We start from the raw sequence: 19,970 nt of genomic DNA on the forward strand, positions 1-19,970 counted from the left end.
GTGAGAATACCAGAAGACAGGAATCTCTTCTATGTAACAGATTCCCTATAAAACTGTGGTTACATCAAAGTTACATAAATTACAATATATTACTATACTATTTTCAGACTCTGTGGTAAATGTTACTTGAAATCTATATTGTATATATTTAGTTGTTTATGCTGTTATGTTTTCCAATTATACCTGTCATAAATCTTTCCTATAAGATTACAAACTATTAAAAGCAGGAGTCTATGGTTAGTTGATATTCTTCATAGTATTAACTAGTACTTAGGAAATCCTTGTTGAGTAATTTCTGAAAGCACTTGACATGTAATAGAGGCTCAGAAGATTTATGCAACTGAAATCTCATATCAGGGTTTATCTGACTATAGCCTGTGAGGCATGATTTGAATTGGATAACATCTGAATCCTTGAGAACATGCTATAGCAGCATTTATTCTGTGTGAGCTGACGATATTTACTTCTTTTGTGCCCAAAGAACTTCATATCTCATTTGTTGAGACGGTAGTTTATTATAAGTAACAGAATAATGTATAATGGCACTATAAAAATTAATTTCACACAGCAATGACTTGAGTCTAATAAAAAATACAGGAAAAGGCATAAGAATACATTGTTTAGGTTCTAGATAATTAGGACAAATCAACATTCTGATAATTAGAAAATATGTTGAATACCTCAGAGGGCTTTGTTTGTTTTAAAAAAATACCTGCGTTGAGGTTTTTTGGCTTCGTTTTGTTTTTGGTAAAGCAAAGACATTCAACCAAGCTATAATCTGTTTTGTAAATTGAGGCTTCTGTGTTATTGGCATCCATGTTTCTTTAATATGGGGACAGCTGAGGTCATTTTTGTCACATATTCATTAAAGAGTAGAGCCAAAAGAAATAACTAGGAAGACTTATATTTGGTGGTTGCTGGTTGACAAAATAACCTTATCAATGTGATCTTGTAAATGGGACACAAAGGTACTACTGCTCCTGGTTGTTTTAAATAAACAGACCAGATGCATAGTCACAAAGAATGACTGTGTATTAATGATTAGATTCAGAACATGCAGTTTTTATGTGACAAATTAAAGAATCATTTGGGGTATAAGAAACCCATATGAGTTTTTGCCTTTTCTTCCCCCTAGGGGTGATGGCACAGACCTGTTGGCTTCCCCCAGAGGCAGAACATGCCTTCTGCAATTACACTCTGTGACAGGGAGGGTAGCATCTCCCTGGGGGGTGGGTTGAGGGCATACTCAGAAAGTTTGAAAAGAATGGACAGTTTGAGAGGAGTCTTCCCTCTGTCTTTTCCCTTCCCCAACTTTCCATTGAGAATCACCAGGCTAGTCATATTCTGAATATAAACTAAGTTGAAGTAAGGAAAGGGGGTGTTTTTGGCCAACAGTTGCTCTGCCACTGGTAAATGCACCTGATGTCCACCAGCAATATCGTATCAGCCTGTGGAGCCTTTGAGCTGATCCCTGCATGTCTATATTCTGGGTCCTAAGAATGCATAAGCCAGACAAGAGTGAAATGAGGTTATTTCCAAAATGAATACAGTTAAAAAGTTGGAAAATAAGAGAGACACCATTGTTCTTTAAGATGTGGGACATACTTTGGTTTTTCTGTTACTGAAACAAAAAGAAAAAAAGAGAAAGTTATACCCCAGTGGGGCAGTCAATGGCTGTGCGATCCGGGAGACAATGAGAAACATACTTTGGGGTGTTGAGGTTCTTCTAGGATCATCCCTGTCTCCTAGCAAAGTCATGGAGAAGAGTGTCAGAGCAAAGGAAAGCTGTGTATGTATCCTGGCTCTGCATGTTGTTGGGGCAGCCATTCATATGAGACCCATGCTTGCAAATTTCCAGGCAGGTGTGAGAAGGTGTGCTGTTCCGAAACCAACCAAAACTTTGACAAAGAGTACTGTTGTGGGAGGTAAGAAAATCTCAGACACAGTACCAGGAGTCTGGGTCTCTGCTCTGGTTGTATGATCTTAGCTGTACTATGGGCCCCAGCTTTCACATCTGTACATGGGAGGATGTAATTAGGTGATTATCAAAACATTCCAGAACTAATATCCTCTGGCAGATCAGGAGATTGAAAGTGGGGTAGAAGTGTGTGGGGGGGGGGCTAGTATATCAATAGCATAATATAGAGAAATATGCCATATGTCACTTTAAGAGTCACTGTAGGTGACAATGAAAGAATGGAGACAGGGCAGGGAGACACACATCCTATCAAAAACTGGACTTAGGAGAGACAAGACTTGCACACTCACCGTGGCATATAAGGCGGAGTAAATGCTCAGAGCAGCGTGTTTGGAGGGAAAGGATCTCCGAGCCTTTTCTATCACTTCCAGGTCCCCAGTACAAATGTTCCCATTGTTTATAAACTGGTGGTGCGCTTGGCAGTCTGTACTGGTGTAGTTCGGCTTGCACACAGTCAGGAAGTATGGCGTTAAGTGCCCAGTGACCACTTGTCCGGCGTTTACAAAAATGTCAGTAGCAAAAAGTCCAAATGCAAACACCCCTATAAGAAGATTAAAATCATTAGGAATGGTAACATATTCCATCGATGGCATTTGTCTCCTAAGAGAAAACAGCGGTGAGAGTCCGTGATGACCTATCAAAATGATTCTAAGTACTCCGCGGAGTATCTTTCCAGGAGCGGTACCTGCTTCCCAAATCACCCTTTCTTCCAAATTGATGCAGACATTCTACTGTTAGCATTTTATGGTTTTGTACCAGTAGTTTAGAAAAACCACAGTCTAACGAAAAGAATTTGAATTTTGGAGTCATATAGACCCGGGCTCCGGTCTCATCACTGGTGACTGGTTCACAGTATAAGTAATTTATCTTCTTTGAGCCTTGCTTACCTTAGCTGCAAAATGGAGAAGGGGGTAGTTTGGGGAAAATGGAATAATATATGTGCAAAATACCCGCTATGGTGTCTACGTAATTAATCAACATCAGTTCTCTCTCCTTCTATACAAAATACGTTCTCCCTGATTCTACCTGGAAATGCAAATCATCTTGGGAGGAGTTACTTACAACATCATGGCAGGTGACAGTAAAGGAGGATCTTATGGAATTGTCTTTTAAAAAATTATTCTAGAAACTTTGATTGAATTGGAGTTTCATTTGATGTTGGAAACAGAAAATCGGAATAAAGGAAAAGTGTTATAAACAAATGTTGTTGACCATTAGTTTCCCATTGCTGCTACAACAAATTACCACAAACTGAGGGGCTTACAACACAACTGTATCCCCTTCAGACTTCTGTATTCTGGAATTCAGAAGCCTACAACAGGTTCCACTAAGCTTAACCCAAAGCATTGGCAGGGCTGTGTTCCTTCTGAGTGCTCAGGGTATAATCCACACCTTTCCTTTTCCATATGTTCTAGAAGTTGCCTTCATTCATTATCTTATGGCCTCTTTCCAGGACTTCACATCATTCCAACTTCTACCTTCACTGTCATATCTCCTCTGACCCTCCTGCCTGTTTCTTTTAAGGACCGTTGTGATTATATCTGGATAATCCAGGACAGTCTCCCTATCACAACTTGAACCACACCTGCATTCCTTTTTTGCCATGTAAGGTAACAGTTTCCAGGGACATGACCATCTTTGGGTGGGGAAGGGTGCATTCCGATTTTGCTGTTGGTCTGAAAACCCTGTGAGTAGGCTATACTTCCTGGATTTTATCTGTTCTCTGGTAAATTCCATAAGATTAGTCCCAACAAGCTTGAACATACAGAGGTTTCCTTATAGAAAGCTTTGTGAATTATTTCAAGGGCTGTATATTACATCTATGCACTGAGCAAGGCTGTGTAGAGCTATAAGTGGGTTGAAGAGATGAAGATGTCTTATATGCAATTGAAGGTAGAAGTTGACAAGTGTGAGAGGCAGCATTAACCTTTCTAAATGTCAAGGGTCTGCTATAGTTTCAACTAAATGTCTACCCAATTTTGACTCCCATACTCAATGTTCTGAATCTGCAAATTGTGCTGACCTCAGCACCCAAAAATTAATCCATTATAGCAGAAGCAAAGACTAGTTTGGCTGAAACCTTCATCTGGTTTTCATTTTTATCTGTATTGATTGCTACAATCTTTCTTTTTGTGGCTTTGCCAGTATGTGCTTTATCATAATGAGAACTAGCTCTTTTAATAGCTTCTGCTGGCTCATACTCATTGGGTCTGACCTCTGAGAGCAGGCATTCATTGATCATCCAAGGCAGTTTTCACCCCCAGGTGCTGGAAGTCTGAATGGGTGGAGATTTTCTACATCTTCAAGCAAGATTCTCAAAGACTAGGTTTCTGGGTCTTTCAAGGGGCAATAAGTCTGTCCAGACATAACTTTTCCAGAAAACTAGAGTAATTTATGATCTGAAAAAGGAAAAGTGGCAGGATCTCCCTTTGGCATTTTGTCAGAAGTGTTTCCAATTAGGGCGGGTTTTATTCTTTCTGTGGCAGAGGATTTCTAGGCTCCTTGGGTCAGTGCCAGCTCTGTGGTCACAGTGATTGTATGATGGCCAGCTCTCCATGCCACTGTCCTGGATGCCAAGGCTGAAAGTGGCTTTCTCTTCTTCTCTTTGCCTTCTGTGGATTGTGTCTGTTTCTTCTGCTGGCTTCAGGAGCATCTGCTGTCCAAACACTTGATTCTGGTGCATTTGATCCAGCTTTAGAAGGTACCGCATCAGCCTGTGCAGGCCACAGCAACAAAGCATGATGGAACCTGCACTGGTGACTCACAGACCATGTCAGATCATACAGGGCTTTTCTAAAGGAACTCAGGCCATCTTTCTGTTACTTAACCCTGAGCTCCTTGTGTGTATTTTTACAAGCCTCAGAAGCTAAAAACAGCTACTCTTGCCCTTAGAGTCAGATGAAACACCGCTTAGTCTCCAGTATTGCAAGGCATGATTTGAAGATGTTTTAAAAATGTCTCTGTATCTTGGTTTGGCATCTAAAATTCTTCAGGTGAGATCATATTTTTTAATAGATATTTTTCATTTCCATAACCCAGCAACCCGTCAGATGGTTCTATTTATCTTAAGGCTCTGCTCCATCTGTGATGTTTCTTCCTTCAGAGAAGCCGATTATGTTTTTGAATGGATCTTCCAATTTACAACAGACACAAAAGTCCAAAAGTAAAGCATTTTTGATTTGCCAGAGCTATGTGCTTGTTGTGATTGCTGTGGCTGTGTTCAGAAATCTGAATATGCTTGGTTTGGAAGATCAAGAGCTATAACCCAGAGGGCAAGACAGTCTTAGGAAGTTTCTGAAATCAACTGCAGAGTAGGGGAGGAAGCAGATGTGGGTGTCACAGGAGGAGCTAGAGTCCTGCCTGGTCTGATTACAGGAGTAAAGAGGTACTTCCAGGCTCCCTGCCTCAGGCTGGTGTCAAGCCTTAGGGTCTGGGAAATGTAAATCTCCAGAAGGGTTTTTTGGAAATGTGGACAAAGGGCATTGTCTTCCTGCTGGAGTGTAGATTGGGAACCCTACAAACCTCTTAGAGAACTTTCACATCCAGCTTGGCACCACAGCACAGGGTAACTGCATTAGCAATGGCCAAGGAAGGGTCAAATTAGTTAAGAGGCTTGGAGGAAGGACAAAAAACTTGGTGTCTGCTGCTGATGGCCATGATCAGGTCCCAGTAACATGGATTGTCTAAGGAAACCTGAGCTCTTTGTGGCCTAAAAGAACGTAATGGATGCACGCTGGGCTAAACAAAGGATGAAGAAAGAGAATGATGAAGGTGTTACAGTCTCTTACTTTTTTTCTCAGGGTTTTACCTGGACCCCATCTGATCTCAGATAGGATGTCTTTGGACAAGTTAGGATCTTTGATCCCTAGTGGTTTAGGACATGGTGTGAAATTCTGTGACCCTATTCCTGCTGTGGACTCAGCACAGGACTGCAGCCCTTGACTCCACCAAGAATGTAGTAGAAACAGTGACAGAACCAGGAAACACGCATGATGGGGATCTTCAAAGCCATCAATAATTGGCCTACTGACAAACAATAATAGGGCTCATTCCAGGATCCCTTCAGAACTGGGAAAAGTACAGAACCAGACTGCTCAGTGCTGTCCACACAGCAGACCTTCATTAGGAAGTCTAGATGCATGCAACAGAGTAACAAGTAGCAGGGGTTGGTGGGGTGAGCAAAGGAAGGACCATGTTCCTTTTAAGCCCTGAAAGTCTGGGACCTTGGGTAGAGCCTCAAAACTGAAGGCCAAATGTTGCATACTAAATTATAAATGTGTAATTCTCCAGTCAAAAAGGCACTTTGCTGACAGCTTCTGATGGATCATCTCTCAATTGTCCACTAAAATCATACATGAGGACAGTGAAAAAAGATGGAAACTTTGCCAACAACTGACGCCAAACTGAAGGATGAGTGAGAGGAGTTCACTGTCGATAACCTTCATATGGAGTATGTTTAATCTCTCTGTCTCTCTTACACACACACACACACACACACTCATGCATGCGCGTGCACGCACGCGCACACACACACACACACTCTTTTACGTCATGGAAAACTCAAGCTTCTCCTCAGAAGACAGACTACAGAGACTGCAGGAGAAAACCTGGGGAACGGTTTTCTATCTATCTCTCGTACTATCGGGCCCCTGACTCTGAGATCCAGGATTTAGACTCCCCAGAAAACAAGGCTTCTGTCTCCCCACTGGATGAGTTCGCTCTGAATTTGCCTAAGACCCTCCTCTCTTACCTATTTTTTTCTAACTGTATTTAGAGAGACACTCCTGGACAAGAACTCGGCAGGAGGCGGCAGGGGCACAGGCACTGGCATTTCGCATTCTGAGAGGACTAGATTCATGTCTTCTGGAGAGCATCGCTGCTGCTGGCTATAGCAGCTTTGTGCACGCCCTATAGAGCACCAATGAGCCACACAGTGAGGACAGCAGATGCTAGTTCCTTGGAGCTGAGGAGCTCTAGTAGGAAGCCTGCTAACTAGGGATTGGACTTGGGGCTGCGTACATCTGCTTTCAAGATGTAACTCTGAAAAGCTGGCCAAGAGCAAGTCACACTTCTGTTGATGAACAGAGCATGCATAGGTCTAGCCCCATTTAAGAGTAAATAGCGAGAAATAATCATAGATCACATGGGACCTTGGAAAAATCTCCTGTTTTAGACTAGTATGGTACCATTATTCTCTTCTTTCATATTTCTTGTTTCAGTAGGAACTTTACACTTGCATAGATTATTCAATAATTTCCATCTGTCACATTAGAATTGTTGAATATGCAGGCTTTATTACATACAGCCAGGAACACATTTGTTTTTGCTCATTATTGTATTCCCAGCACCTAGCATCAAACTCGGCACATAGTAAACATTTAACAGATAATTGTGGGATCAATGAATGAACTGCTGAAGAAACTGTAGAAAGTAATGGAAGAGGATAAAAGAGCATAGAAACTTGTCCATATTTTCTAATTCATGTTGGTGCCTTACATCCATGATTTCAGAGAACATAGAGTTGACAGCAAACCATATAGCATGTAAGTTGCAGGGATCATATCTCCTTTTTTTTTTTTTTTTTTTTTTTTTTGGAGTCTCGCTCTGTCGCCCAGGCTGGAGTGCAGTGGCCGGATCTCAGCTCACTGCAAGCTCCGCCTCCCGGGTTTACGCCATTCTCCTGCCTCAGCCTCCCGAGTAGCTGGGACTACAGGCGCCCGCCACCTCGCCCGGCTAGTTTTTTGTATTTTTAGTAGAGACGGGGTTTCACCATGTTAGCCAGGATGGTCTCGATTTCCTGAGCTTGTGATCCGCATATCTCCTTTTTATAAAATTCACAAAGTCAGGCATAGTGCTAGACAACTAGAACATAAGTGATCATTAAAAACTGGGACTTCATAAGTGTCTCATGAATTGGAAAACTGTAAATCATAATTCACAAATGAAAGCATTCTCTATTCTAATGCAGTGAGAATAAAAAAACCTTAGAGTATGGAGATCTATGTCATACACAACAAATACTTTTTATTGGAGATGTATGTGAAGCACAGGAAACTGAAGTCATGATGAACTTGGGAAGTGTACTGATGGGTAGTTTTATTGAGACATGCATATTTTAGAAATGTCTCTATTTCTGATTCTGAGAAATTACAATGGTTGTCAGTTTCGGTATTAACATGTGGGCACATAAAAACTCCTATATATTTTCATGTGGGGAAACTAACACATGGAAATTTAAAAAAGAATAGTGAAAAAGACATAAAAACAATTTATCTGGATTAAGTTGCCAACAATACTCTGCAACTATGTTGAAAAGCTACTCTGTGGGCAGTTGCTTAGTCTGAACTGCAGCTTGTGCCACCCCTCCCTACTTTCCTTAACATTCATTCTCAATCTCTTATCAAAAATTGTTGGCCAGGCACGGTGGCTCATGCCTGTAATCCCAGCACTTTGGGAAGCCGAGGTAGGCGGGTCACCTGAGCTCAGGAGTTCAAGACCAGCCTAACCAATAGGGTGAAACCCAGTCTCTACTAAAAATACTAAATTAGCCAGGTGTGGTGACACATGCCTGTAATCCCAGCTACTCAGGAGGCTGAGACAGAATTGCTTGAACCTGGGAGGCAGAGGTTGCAGTGAGCTGAGATAGTGCCATTGCACTCCAGCCTGGGCAAAAAGAGTAAAACTCTTTCTCAAACACCACCACCACCAAACAAAACAAAACAAAACAAAAACAAACAAACCTGTGGCCACAGTGCCTTGTCCCTGTAATACCTTAAGGCCAGGAGTTCGAGACCAGCCTGGCCAGCATGGTGAAACCCCATCTTTACTACAAATACAAAAATTAGCCAGTGGTGCTGGGCACCTGTAATCCCAGCTACTCAGGAGGCTGAGGCAGGAGAATCACTTGAACTTGGGAGGCGGAGGTTGCAGTGAGCCAAGATTGCACAACTGCACTCCAGCCTGGGCAATGGGGCGAGACTGTTGCAAAAACCAAAAACAAAAAAACAAAACAAAACAAAAAACTGTTAAAAGAGAGGTCTGTTCTTTTGTTTCTCTATGGTAAAATGATGTCATGAAAGATAGTGAAAGTAGTAGCATGTTGTGTGATGTTGAGGATATTTGAACATTTTCTCTTTTTCAAAATCTAACCAGCTTTGAGCATCTCTTTGTGGTAGCTTTTCTACCATGATGTCCACAAAATGAGAAAACGTGGCCTCCCATCAGCTTCTAGCCTCTGTTTTGGTAGAAAAAAATGATGAAAAATCTTATCCCACACAGACAAGTACAAGCAAATGGCAGGGGTCTACCAGTGCCATTTTGACACTGTAAGAGGAATACCTAAGGAATTCTTAGACTGTTTCCCCAGCCACATTCTGATGCAACCACCAGCTCTTAGTCTAGATCACATCTTTCATCAAAACACCATTGGAAATGGAACACAAGATTAAAGAAACACATACAGTTCACTTTTGCTTTTTCTTTTCCACATCAGGATCCCCAGTAGAAAATCTCAATCTAGTTCCATTTTTGCCAAGGTACCTCAATTCAACTATTGAAGACGATTCCTTCAGGAAACCACAGTTTCTTTAGGAAAAGGAAAAGTGGTAAAATGCTTTCTCATTAACATGCTTTATTCAAACTGGAAGTTTCCTCTGAAGATAATTTATCTGAGGTTACCATGTTCATCCCATTTCCTTATAAAGGTGTACTGACCTGATGAGATCTTTAACTATGACTGCCATGGATACCAGGTAATAACAACGATAGCTAATATGCTGTGCTTAGTACATACAAGGTATTGTTCTAAGTGCTTTGCAATATTAGATCACCTAATGCTCACCACGACTTTGAGGTAGATGCTATTATCTTTACATTTTACAGATGAGGAAATTGAGATACAGAGAAGTCAATTAACTTGACCAAGGTCACACAGCTAGTAAGTAGAGGAGCTTGGGTTAGAAACCAAACAGTAAGGCTCCAGAGTCTATACTCTTAATCATAATTCTCTCAGTTTATTTATCCATGTATTAACATACATATGGATAAGCATCCGACCATAAAGATATTTTAGCTTATGCTTGGGAGCACGCACATGCACACACACACACACGCGCACACACAGCATTGAGAAGAGGCAAGGACTTTATAGCATGTCTCTTGTGAAATGTATTGCACTTGCCACAACAGAATAAGAGTTCTTCAATTTTGTAGTCAATTCTCCAAAAGGAAGATGATTGAATATCTATGATATGTCATTTGAATAAGGCACTTTTCTCATCACTTTAGCAATGAATCTGACTTTTTTCTAGTATGACACAAACACAATTGGTGCAAAGTGATCCATATGCCTTACATATTGTGCTTCAAAAATAAGTTTCTGACAAAATCAAATATATCAGTTCCTTGGATGGTAAATTTCAGGTGTTTACAGGGCAATGCTGTGGTCTCGTATAGATACTGCACAAACACCAAAGGCTGACAACAGCCTGCTTGTCTTGATTGGATGGTTGAGATCATAAGAATAGATTTTATTTAAGTCAATTAATCTGAACCTAGTTACTTTATCTATTAAAATGAATTATAAGTAGTCTTTATATCACAGGGTGATTATTGAATTCATAAAAAACAGTTGTAAAAACACTTTGTAAATTGTGAGACCTTTATTGATATTGCTGTTATAACTGAGAGAAGCAGATGTAACTAAGGGAAGTGGTTATAAATTGATTATAAAATTATTTTTTAAATGCAGGAAAGAGATAAGAAACCTACAGTTGTAACAACCTGAAACAAATATTTGACTCAGTTATTCATCCTTTGCATTAATAAAGCACCTTTTACAACGCAATAAGCTGGTGGTTTTAAAAAAAAAACCAAAACCTGTATTTGTCATTGTAATTACTCATGATAAGTGAAGATGAAGGATAATTACTTAATAAAGATGACGAGTAATCAACTAGAAAGCCCACTAAATATTTCTATAAACAAAAAGAACGAACAAATACATTTTTACTTCTTCAAAGCATAAAATTACTCGACTTCTTAACAGGATTTTATCTCAAGAATGTCCTCTTTACTCCTTTGACAGGACAATTCCCCAGTGCTTTATCTCACAAATATAAGCCTTCTCTCTCGCCACCTAGCCTCTAAATATCTTCTCGGTCCCTCTAGGCAGTATAATTCCAAATGCTGCTTAATAGAGAGGAAAACATAAAACTTTGCCAGAGGCCATGGTGACTTTAAAGTGGAATGGAACATGTAGATGCAAGTAAGTCTAGAAAATATGCCCTGGATACAAACTAAATGTGGAGGAAAAAAATGTAGCTACCAAGAGATATCAAAATACAGGAATATCGAGGCCTGGATTTTTTGAGGACTTCAAATTTGGCTTTTGTGATTCCATGTTTATAAGTTTCTAAAGCTGAAGCTGATGATCTGAATCTACGTCCATTCCTACCAGAAGATCAGCATCAAACCCCCATGGGCAGCTGGGAGCATGGTTCGTGACTTACAGACACTGAGATCTGGTGCTGTTGCCCTCTGCTTGATGCATTTCCTAAACACTTTCATTATGTTCTAATGGAATAACTTAAATTGTTTCTGCTCACACCTATAATATCAATACCCTGGAAGGCTGAGGCTGGAGGATCCCTCAAGCCCAGGAGTTCGAGACAACCTCAGCAACACAGGGAGACCCTGTCTCTACAAATAATAATTTAAAATTAGCTGGGCAAGGCAGTGTGTGCCTGTGCTCCCGTCTACTCAGGAGGCTGAGGTAGGAGGATTGCTTGAGCCTGGGAGGTCAAGGCTGCAATGAGCTGTGATCATGCTACTGCACTCCAGCCTGGGTGACAGAGTAAGACCCTGTTTCAGAAAATAAAAATAAATAAGTTGCCTCCAAAATACACACTACTTTAAAAAAATTGTTATAGAAAGCTTTGAAACTACTCTTTACTAACTGTTGAGTCATCAGTTAGTGCCTAATTTTGTTATATGAATATTTTTGTTATGCAAGATATTGTACAACTTCTTAAAAGTTTTTGAAATATACTTAAAAACCTTTACAAAAGTCATTGTCAGCTGAGGGTGACCCCGCCCCAGGGAACTTATGTAATGTTTGGAGACATTTTTGATTGCCACTAGTGGAGGAGTGAGTGCTATTGGCATTTGGTGAATAGAGGCCAGAGGTACTACTAAACATCGTATCAATACAATGCACACAAGTCAGTATTCTACTTCTACACAAAAAAAGAATTATCTGGCAGAGAATATCGATAGTGCAGAGGGTAAGAAACACTGCTTTACAGCAATTGAGTTCACTGTAGTGTCATGAATTTGCATTGTCTAACCTGCAAAGTGCTAGAGAAAGCAGTTTTCTGCTCAGTCCTTTATTGGAGTCCAGCCTCTAAACACTAATGCTAAGGAGGACCCTCAGAAAAGTATCACTAGAGTCTCATATGACTCAATAACTTTCCTCTTGATGATTAGGGTAATCTATGGAGTTCTAGGGTAGGAGTTTTGTTCAGATCTGTAATATTCTGGCTCACCAAGGATGACATTCAAAGGGGAATAGAATCAGTCCCTGCACTGAGCAGAGGAAACAAAAGCAACCTCATCACAATTTCTTGAGACCCAAGCAAAGGTTGCTCCCTGGCTACGCCTTCTAGGCCAGTCATGGTACCAGCTTCAGCACTTTCCTCCCCTGCGTCCTTGAATCCCAGTCACAAGCCCAATCCTGGTCCCCAGTAGGAAGTAGCAAACATCTTAGTCTCTAAGTCTAGTGGCTTGGCTGCTTATGTGGTCCAGAAACAGGAGTTCCATTTTTTTCCCTTAACATTCTTCCTGGCTCTTTCCTCTTGACCTGTGTACCTGAGCTTCAACTATGGTTCCTGTTGTTGAGTTCTAGAAATTATCTCCATCTACTTATAGGCCCATGTCCTGCCTTGCTCTTGACATTTTTCTTTTATGGTCTAGACTCATGGCTCAGAAAGGAAGTTGGGTGCCTGGGCACTGTCACTTATCTTTAGACTACCTGGGCAGCTTGAACTTCCTTGGTCAGCACATGGAGCTGGCCTGGTTCCCTGGGCATCTGGTTCCCTGGGATCAACCCTGTCTTGATTGGTCTGTCCTGCTATGGATTCACTGCCAACTCGACAATTCTCATGGTATGACAGCCTCCCCTTTCCATTTAAAGTTATATATCTGCCACCACAAACTCCCTATTTCCTTTCCCTAGTTATTTTTCTCTGTACCACTTATCTTCTAACACTATAATTTATTTTGTTTAGTGTCTGGCTTTTTCTATCAGACTATAAACTGAAAGAGGGCACATTTGCATTTGGTTCACTCATATATTCTCAACACCTTAATCTGTACCTAACATCTCGTAGGTGCTCAATGAGTATTTCATTGAAGGTTGAAAGAACATGACCAGCCCCCCAGCTGTATTTTAACTATAATACTGAATGCAAACAGAAATAGACTAATCGAATCAAATAAAGTCTTTTTTCTGATACAGTACATTTAAATGACTTTCCAAATTGAGGATTTTCTAGTTCTCAAAAAGGCTGACATTAAGCTTGTCCCAGGGTATCAATTCTTACAACCATAAACGCCATGACCTTTGAAACTGCATTTAAAATATTCATGCTTTCACTTAGACCACACTTGATTTACGGAAATTAATTACCATTACATGAATTAGCTGTTTACCATGGCACCTTTTAGTCTGTCCAGTGCTACCTAATCCTCGGACCTGACCTGAATGGCAGAAGACTTGGTTGGTATTTAATTAAATTTTTATTAGAAGTAATAATGGATCAACTGTGTGACCCCAAATGAAAAGACTATAATGAATAGCTCTGAATGACAAGCTATTTTAGGTGCGAATAGTCAAATGTTGGCATATTTGGATCAGTTTTTTAATTAACTCAAAGCAGCTATTCAGGAAGGGAAAGTTAATTTAGTTTTCCTTCTATATGGTAAACCAAAAACCCTCATCAAATTCTAATGCTGCCTATTCATTACTTTTCAATATTAAATATTTACTATTTAATAATTGATATTTACAAAAATAATTATGCAAGTATATATGTGAACAGAATTGAACTGAACTTCATATTTTTTGTTTTTGAAAATGTAACTTCCTTATTTAGTCATTGCCACTGAAAAAGAAATGTGGACGTTTAACTCTCTCAAGAACATAAATCTGTATTGCTGTTACTATGCAATGTAATGTAGTAGCAAAGGAAATGGTATAAAGTAAAAGAAATGAAGAGGGAAAAAATGAGAGAGAGGAGTCTTCATACATGTTACTAATTTGATTACATTTGTTTTTATAAAGTATAGGTAAAATCTGTTAGTTTAGCCAGTTCCTTTCCTCCCTTCCCACATTATACAAATATACAATGGTTTAGAAGGAAGTGGATAGAGAAGTTTAGCTATGATGTTTTATGCTTAAAACCTGGGAGGACAGGCAGCCTTCTTATAATGAGAACCTTGGGGAAAAAATTTATTGTTGGATTTGTGAATCAAAGGAATTTAATACTCTCTGTCAAAGTCAACACCATTAGCATTTGCTAAAGGAGGAGATGGTTGAATTTGAATGTTTTCTCTTTGACTTCACTATTCTTGCCATTGTCTCATTTAAAACTTAATTTGGATCCGTGGGGTGAAGCAGAAGCCTAACCTTCAAATCCATGCCACACAGAGACAAAGAATTAGAGAAGCAAGTTGACATTTTTGCTTTTCTATCCACACTGCAGACTATGTTAGAGAACTTGGCCATCCTTCTAGATGGTCTTTATTTTGCCCTCACTCTTTAAAAAAATTATCTTTAGTTCTTTTTCTGATTTCTAAAAGTACACATATTCATGATAAAAAATTAAAATTACAGAACATTAGAAAGCCAAAAATTTGCCCAATTTGCTCATTATCCTACAATTCAGAAGTGACAACAGCTAATTTTTAGTGTATTTCCCTTCAGTCTCTTTGCTATGGATAACAGACACACAAATACACATATACACTTACATAATGTTGTATTCTTTTTATTTAAAAACAATTACGGATTCATAGTGTTTTGACTTCACATATCATGAATATTCTACATGAAAAATTCTTAATACCATTTTCTGAGGTTGCAACTTAAAATGGCAGCATTATTTCTTTTCAAAAATTAGAGATATCTAACTTATAAAATAATTTTAGTCCACAAAAATTAATTTACATTTCCGATTGTTTCATTAGGGTTAAAAAAAAGACCATTATTTGTAAGTTTATTGAAAAACACTGTCAAATTGCAATGCAGAAAGGGTTAAATATCAATTTACTTTTACCAGAATTGTATTAGAATCCCAAGTTCTTTCATCTTTTACAGCATAAAGCCTTGTTTTCTTAAAAACTAATTCATTGGCCTTTTTTTGTAATGTGAAATTGATATTTTTTGGAAAATACTATTTGTAGTGGATTGTAGAATAATTACATAAACTGCAAGAGAAAAGTCATGCCATTTCAGGTTCGTTAGAATGGTTAGCTGAAACAGTTGTCATTTTCCAGTGTCAATTGCGTAGTATGTATTTTGGTAGCTTTGGGGCTAGAAAAAAGACTAAGCTCTTCAAAATAAGTTTTTCTAGTACATTTTGATTACTTCCTTATTTTACTCTAATTTTTTTCCAAAGAAAACATTTCCATTTAAACAGTCTTCATTCTAAGTAGTACCCTTTCTTGTGAAAAAAATTCACATATACTCAGAGGAAGTTACCCTTCTCAAGATAAATAGACCCATTCCTTCACCCTTCCTACATGAAAAGTCAGAACAGACTTCTCTTTCTCTTAGAAATTACCTTATTTATGCACTTTAATTTCCTAGGACTAAGACGAAAGTGGTAATAAAGTTAATTAAACAGAAGGCAAATGAATACTTAAGAATCAGCATTTATGAAACTAGTTCTAGGCAAATCTGTGATTTAGCAAAGTTTATATTTGCTTTTCATTCACCCTAATAAAGACATACCCAAGGCTGGGCAATTTACAAAGGAAAGAGGTTTAATGAAGAACTTACAGTTCATGTGGCTGGGGAAGCCTCGCAATCATGGCAGAAGGCAAGGAGGAGCAAGTCACATCTTACATAGATGGCAGCAGGCAAAGAGAGAAAATGAGGAAGACGCAAAAGCGGAAACCACTGATAAAATCATCAGATGTTTTGACACTTATTCACTACCATGAGAACAGTATGGGGGAAACCACCCCCATGATTCAGGTTATCTCCTACCAGGTCCCTCTCACAACATGTGGGAATTATGGGAGTACAATTCAAGATGAGATTTGGGTGAGGACACAAAACCAAACCATATCACCTCTCAAAAATCATTTTTTGGCAACCTATGTGCCAGGTACTTTGAAGTATGCTGTTGATATGGAATGCAAAAGATACAACTTCTGCTTTCCAAGGGATCACAAATTAATAGGAGTAACAGATTTAAGTAACTATAGTAATATGAGAAATGCCTATAACAGATGTAAGTGCAAGGCTCAGTGGAGGCCTAGAAGACAAGGCAACTAGTTGATGGGATTGGTAAACAGGTAATATCTAAACAGCATTCTGAAGATGAGTAGGGTTTGGCCAGCTTCTAAAGTGAAAGGGTGGCAATAGAATATTGTAGGCTGAAGGAGCAGCCCATGTACAGGTACTGAGGCAAGGCATCACACTTTCCTTTGGAGGGCACGTGAAGCTGTTTAGCATGATGGGAGAGGGTCTCACAAGGGAGTGGCTCTGGATGAGGCTGGAGACATGCGAGGACCTCAGATTGTGAAAGGCGATGAGGCTGGAGACATGTGAGGACCTCAGATTGTGAAGGGCTCTGTAGGTTATGTTAAGAACACTAGAAATCTATTGAAAGGTTTTAAGCAGAGAATTGACTTTCTCATACTTTTGCTTCAAAAAGATCAATAGCTACAAAATGGTCAACAGATGGTAGCTTTGTGCGGCTGGGGTGAATGCAATGATATTGCAAAACAAGATTTAGGGAGACAAGAACTTTTAATCACCTAAACCAGTGGTGCTCAAACTTTCCATGCATCAGAATCACCTGGATGACTTGTGAAAACACAAATAATCAGACTTAATCCCCATATTTTCTGATTTAGCAGGTATAGAATGAGGCCTAAGAATTTCTAACAAGTTCCCAGATGGCATAATGTGTCTCTCAGGTTTTTTACTTGAGCAACTGGGTGGATCCTAGAGTCATAAAAAACAAAAGAGGGAAAGCATGAAGCAAGTGCTTTTTTTTTTTTTTTTTTTTTTAAACCCAGGAATCCCCCTAACCTTTCAATGCTGTTTCCTCTAATTCTCCAAAGTTTAAATGTTACCTTTTGGCTATCTCTGCTCTAGCATCCCTTCTTTAGAAGCAGAATCTCATGATGCTGAACTCTAACTCACCTTATTTGAATGTCTCTGGCTTATCCTCCCAAGGTCCAGATCTCTATTAGCTTATGACAGATCCAAATGGACTAATGTGTCATTGATTATAAGTGGGAATTTGATGCTCCTCCAGGGTGACAAACTTCTACTTTAACAGTGGTCTTCCTGAACCATGCCTCACTACAATGTGGTGTCTCAAGTGGGAGTTATAGATACCACAACAGACAATCTAGAGGACTGGTTCCTGGATGGCAGGGATCTTCTGGCTTCCCTCAATGAACAGAGACTTGTGCTACCATTGCATATAAATGACAAGTGCCAGTCAAAATTTCTATTCCTTGGACCCTGCTCCAGGTGTGTGGGTCACAAAAGATGTAATTTATCTTTGCCAAGGGAAATAGCAGTGACTTTTAAAGGTATTCCAATTTAATTGTAACAAATCTCTGTTTTAAATAACTTGCTGTAATTACATGTACAGGAAGCAGGTTGGACAGTGGTCATAAAATCTTCCCTGAATCAAATTATGTACGTGTGTGTGCATGCGTTACTCCTTGGGAAAAGTTACTTTACCCCATTTTCTGTCAAGATTCTTCATATGTACAACTAGGACTATAAAATACGTTACAGGGGCTGGGCATGGTGGCTCATGTCTGTAATCCCAACACTTTGGGAGGCTGAGGCAGGTGGATCACCTGAAGTCAGGAGTTCAAGACCAGCCTGGCCAAGATGGTGAAACCCCTCTCTACTAAAAATACAAAAATTATCCACCATTAGGGACAGGCACCTGTAATCCCACCTACTCAGGAGGCTGAGACAGGAGAATTGCTTGAATCTGGCAGACGGAGGTTGCAGTGAGCTGAGATCGTGCCACTGCACTCCAGCCTGGGGAGACAGAAAGACTCTGTCTAAAAAATAAAATAAAATACCATACAGGGTTTTGGGTAGATTACATGAAATAATGTATGTAAAATGTCTAGTTCAGTGTTCTGTATAATAAATATTCTCTTCTCTCCTCATTTCCCCTTGATCTCTTATCTTGCCCGTCTGGGAAGTGATCAAACTCTGGACATCTTTGGAACGAACCATTGTTTGGAATGAGTGAACTAGACAGTAGTGGCATCATATTGACCAGGGTATACCCATAAGCCAATTGCAAACTTCCATTGTCTGCAAAAATTTTATTCTGCAAATAACATCAAATGCCTGAGACTATTTTAATGCTAAGGGTTACTTCTCTTAAATAAGATTTTCTTAGATTTCCCACTGCACTATTTCTTTCATTTCCACTCCAACCAGACAAGTTATTACATATTTGATTTTGATGTAGTATTTGCTTATTACTTGAAGAGATTCAATCCTTTCCTACAACAGGAAAAAAAAAAAAGATTAAGGATTACCAAAAGGCTTGTTGAGAGCATGACCCTCACTTTCTCAGTTGTCAGTTCTCTTGTTCTAAATGGTATCATGGCTCCCTTAAACATCTGGTCAGTAGGCATTTGTAGGATCTCATTAGAATACTGTAATAGTTATCATTTATAGAGTACTTAATGTGTAGGAACTTTGTAAGATCTCCATTCCTACCTGTACCCATACACATTTATTCCCATATCTGTAATTATTAATCACTAGCACCTCACTTTTCATAAAATTCCTAGAAGGAGGGATGTAGAATATGCCTTCATTATTCTCTATCATGAACACTAATAAAAGCATTTGTTTTCCAACTTTGAAAAGGCATTATTTTCAAGAACCTGATGGCTGAGATTTCCCACTCTTTGTTAAATTCCCTGCATAACAAAATTACTGGATGGGAAATCTCTGTCAGGAAATTTGATTATTTCTAAATTTATTTTACTGGTGTCCCCTGATGCTCCCTCACCCCAACCCCTTGCCTGACTCTGCCAAAAGGTGTATAGTAATATCCAGTCAATATTAAAATGTATGTCCAGAGGAATCTCAGATAACTACTGTGTGGGGGGAAAATGAGTTGAAATCATTCATGACAATTTAAGAAGTACCACTTCAAGGGTCAAAAATTTGATGTGGCAGTAGGATCAGGCTCAATTTCTGCACTTCTTAGAAAATCCCCAAAACAGCCCTTGCTTTTAATGTTGATACTTCCATAGCTTATTTTATCTAGTGATTGCCTTTAGTAATTTTACTTTTATGTGAGAGCTTAGTTCAGCACCGTCTTGTACTCACCTGTGAATCTTATGATCCTTCGAAGTAAGGGGTTCAGGTAACAGCATTCTCCGGTCAGAATTGTTTTCTCCTGAGCAATCAGGGATTCTCTTGTTGATTTTATGAAATACATGGATATCTCACCAATAAAAATCTAGGGAAGGAATGTTTAAGAAATGTCAAGTTGGAGATTTGTTTGATAAGAGAGGCCCATGACTTTAAAAACAAAACAAAACTGTTGAGGACCCACAATCCTTTTAAAAGGTGTTGGGGAGAGATGTTGAATTAGATAGTAATTTGTATTTAACACTTCAAAAGAATTAGGGAAAGTGATAATTGATCATTTCAGGTAGAGTTTCAGCCTATAATATTAAATTCTAAGGTCACATGGAA

The 19,970-nt window shown here is 39.2% G+C and overlaps 1 protein-coding gene across 1 annotated transcript in view; it reads right to left on the reverse strand.

The window, feature by feature from the left end:
* PLPPR1 (phospholipid phosphatase related 1) overlaps positions 1–19,970 on the reverse strand; it is a 293,140-nt gene that overhangs the window by 12,563 nt on the left and 260,607 nt on the right. The window contains exons 4-5 of the mRNA XM_050761516.1: positions 19,599–19,731; positions 2,269–2,519 (exon numbers count right to left, since the gene is read on the reverse strand). Coding sequence (XP_050617473.1) covers positions 2,269–2,519; positions 19,599–19,731 — 384 coding nt within the window. The remainder of the gene's footprint in view (positions 1–2,268; positions 2,520–19,598; positions 19,732–19,970) is intronic.

Source organism: Macaca thibetana, chromosome 15, assembly GCF_024542745.1.
Source record: "Macaca thibetana thibetana isolate TM-01 chromosome 15, ASM2454274v1, whole genome shotgun sequence".
NCBI lineage: Eukaryota > Metazoa > Chordata > Mammalia > Primates > Cercopithecidae > Macaca > Macaca thibetana.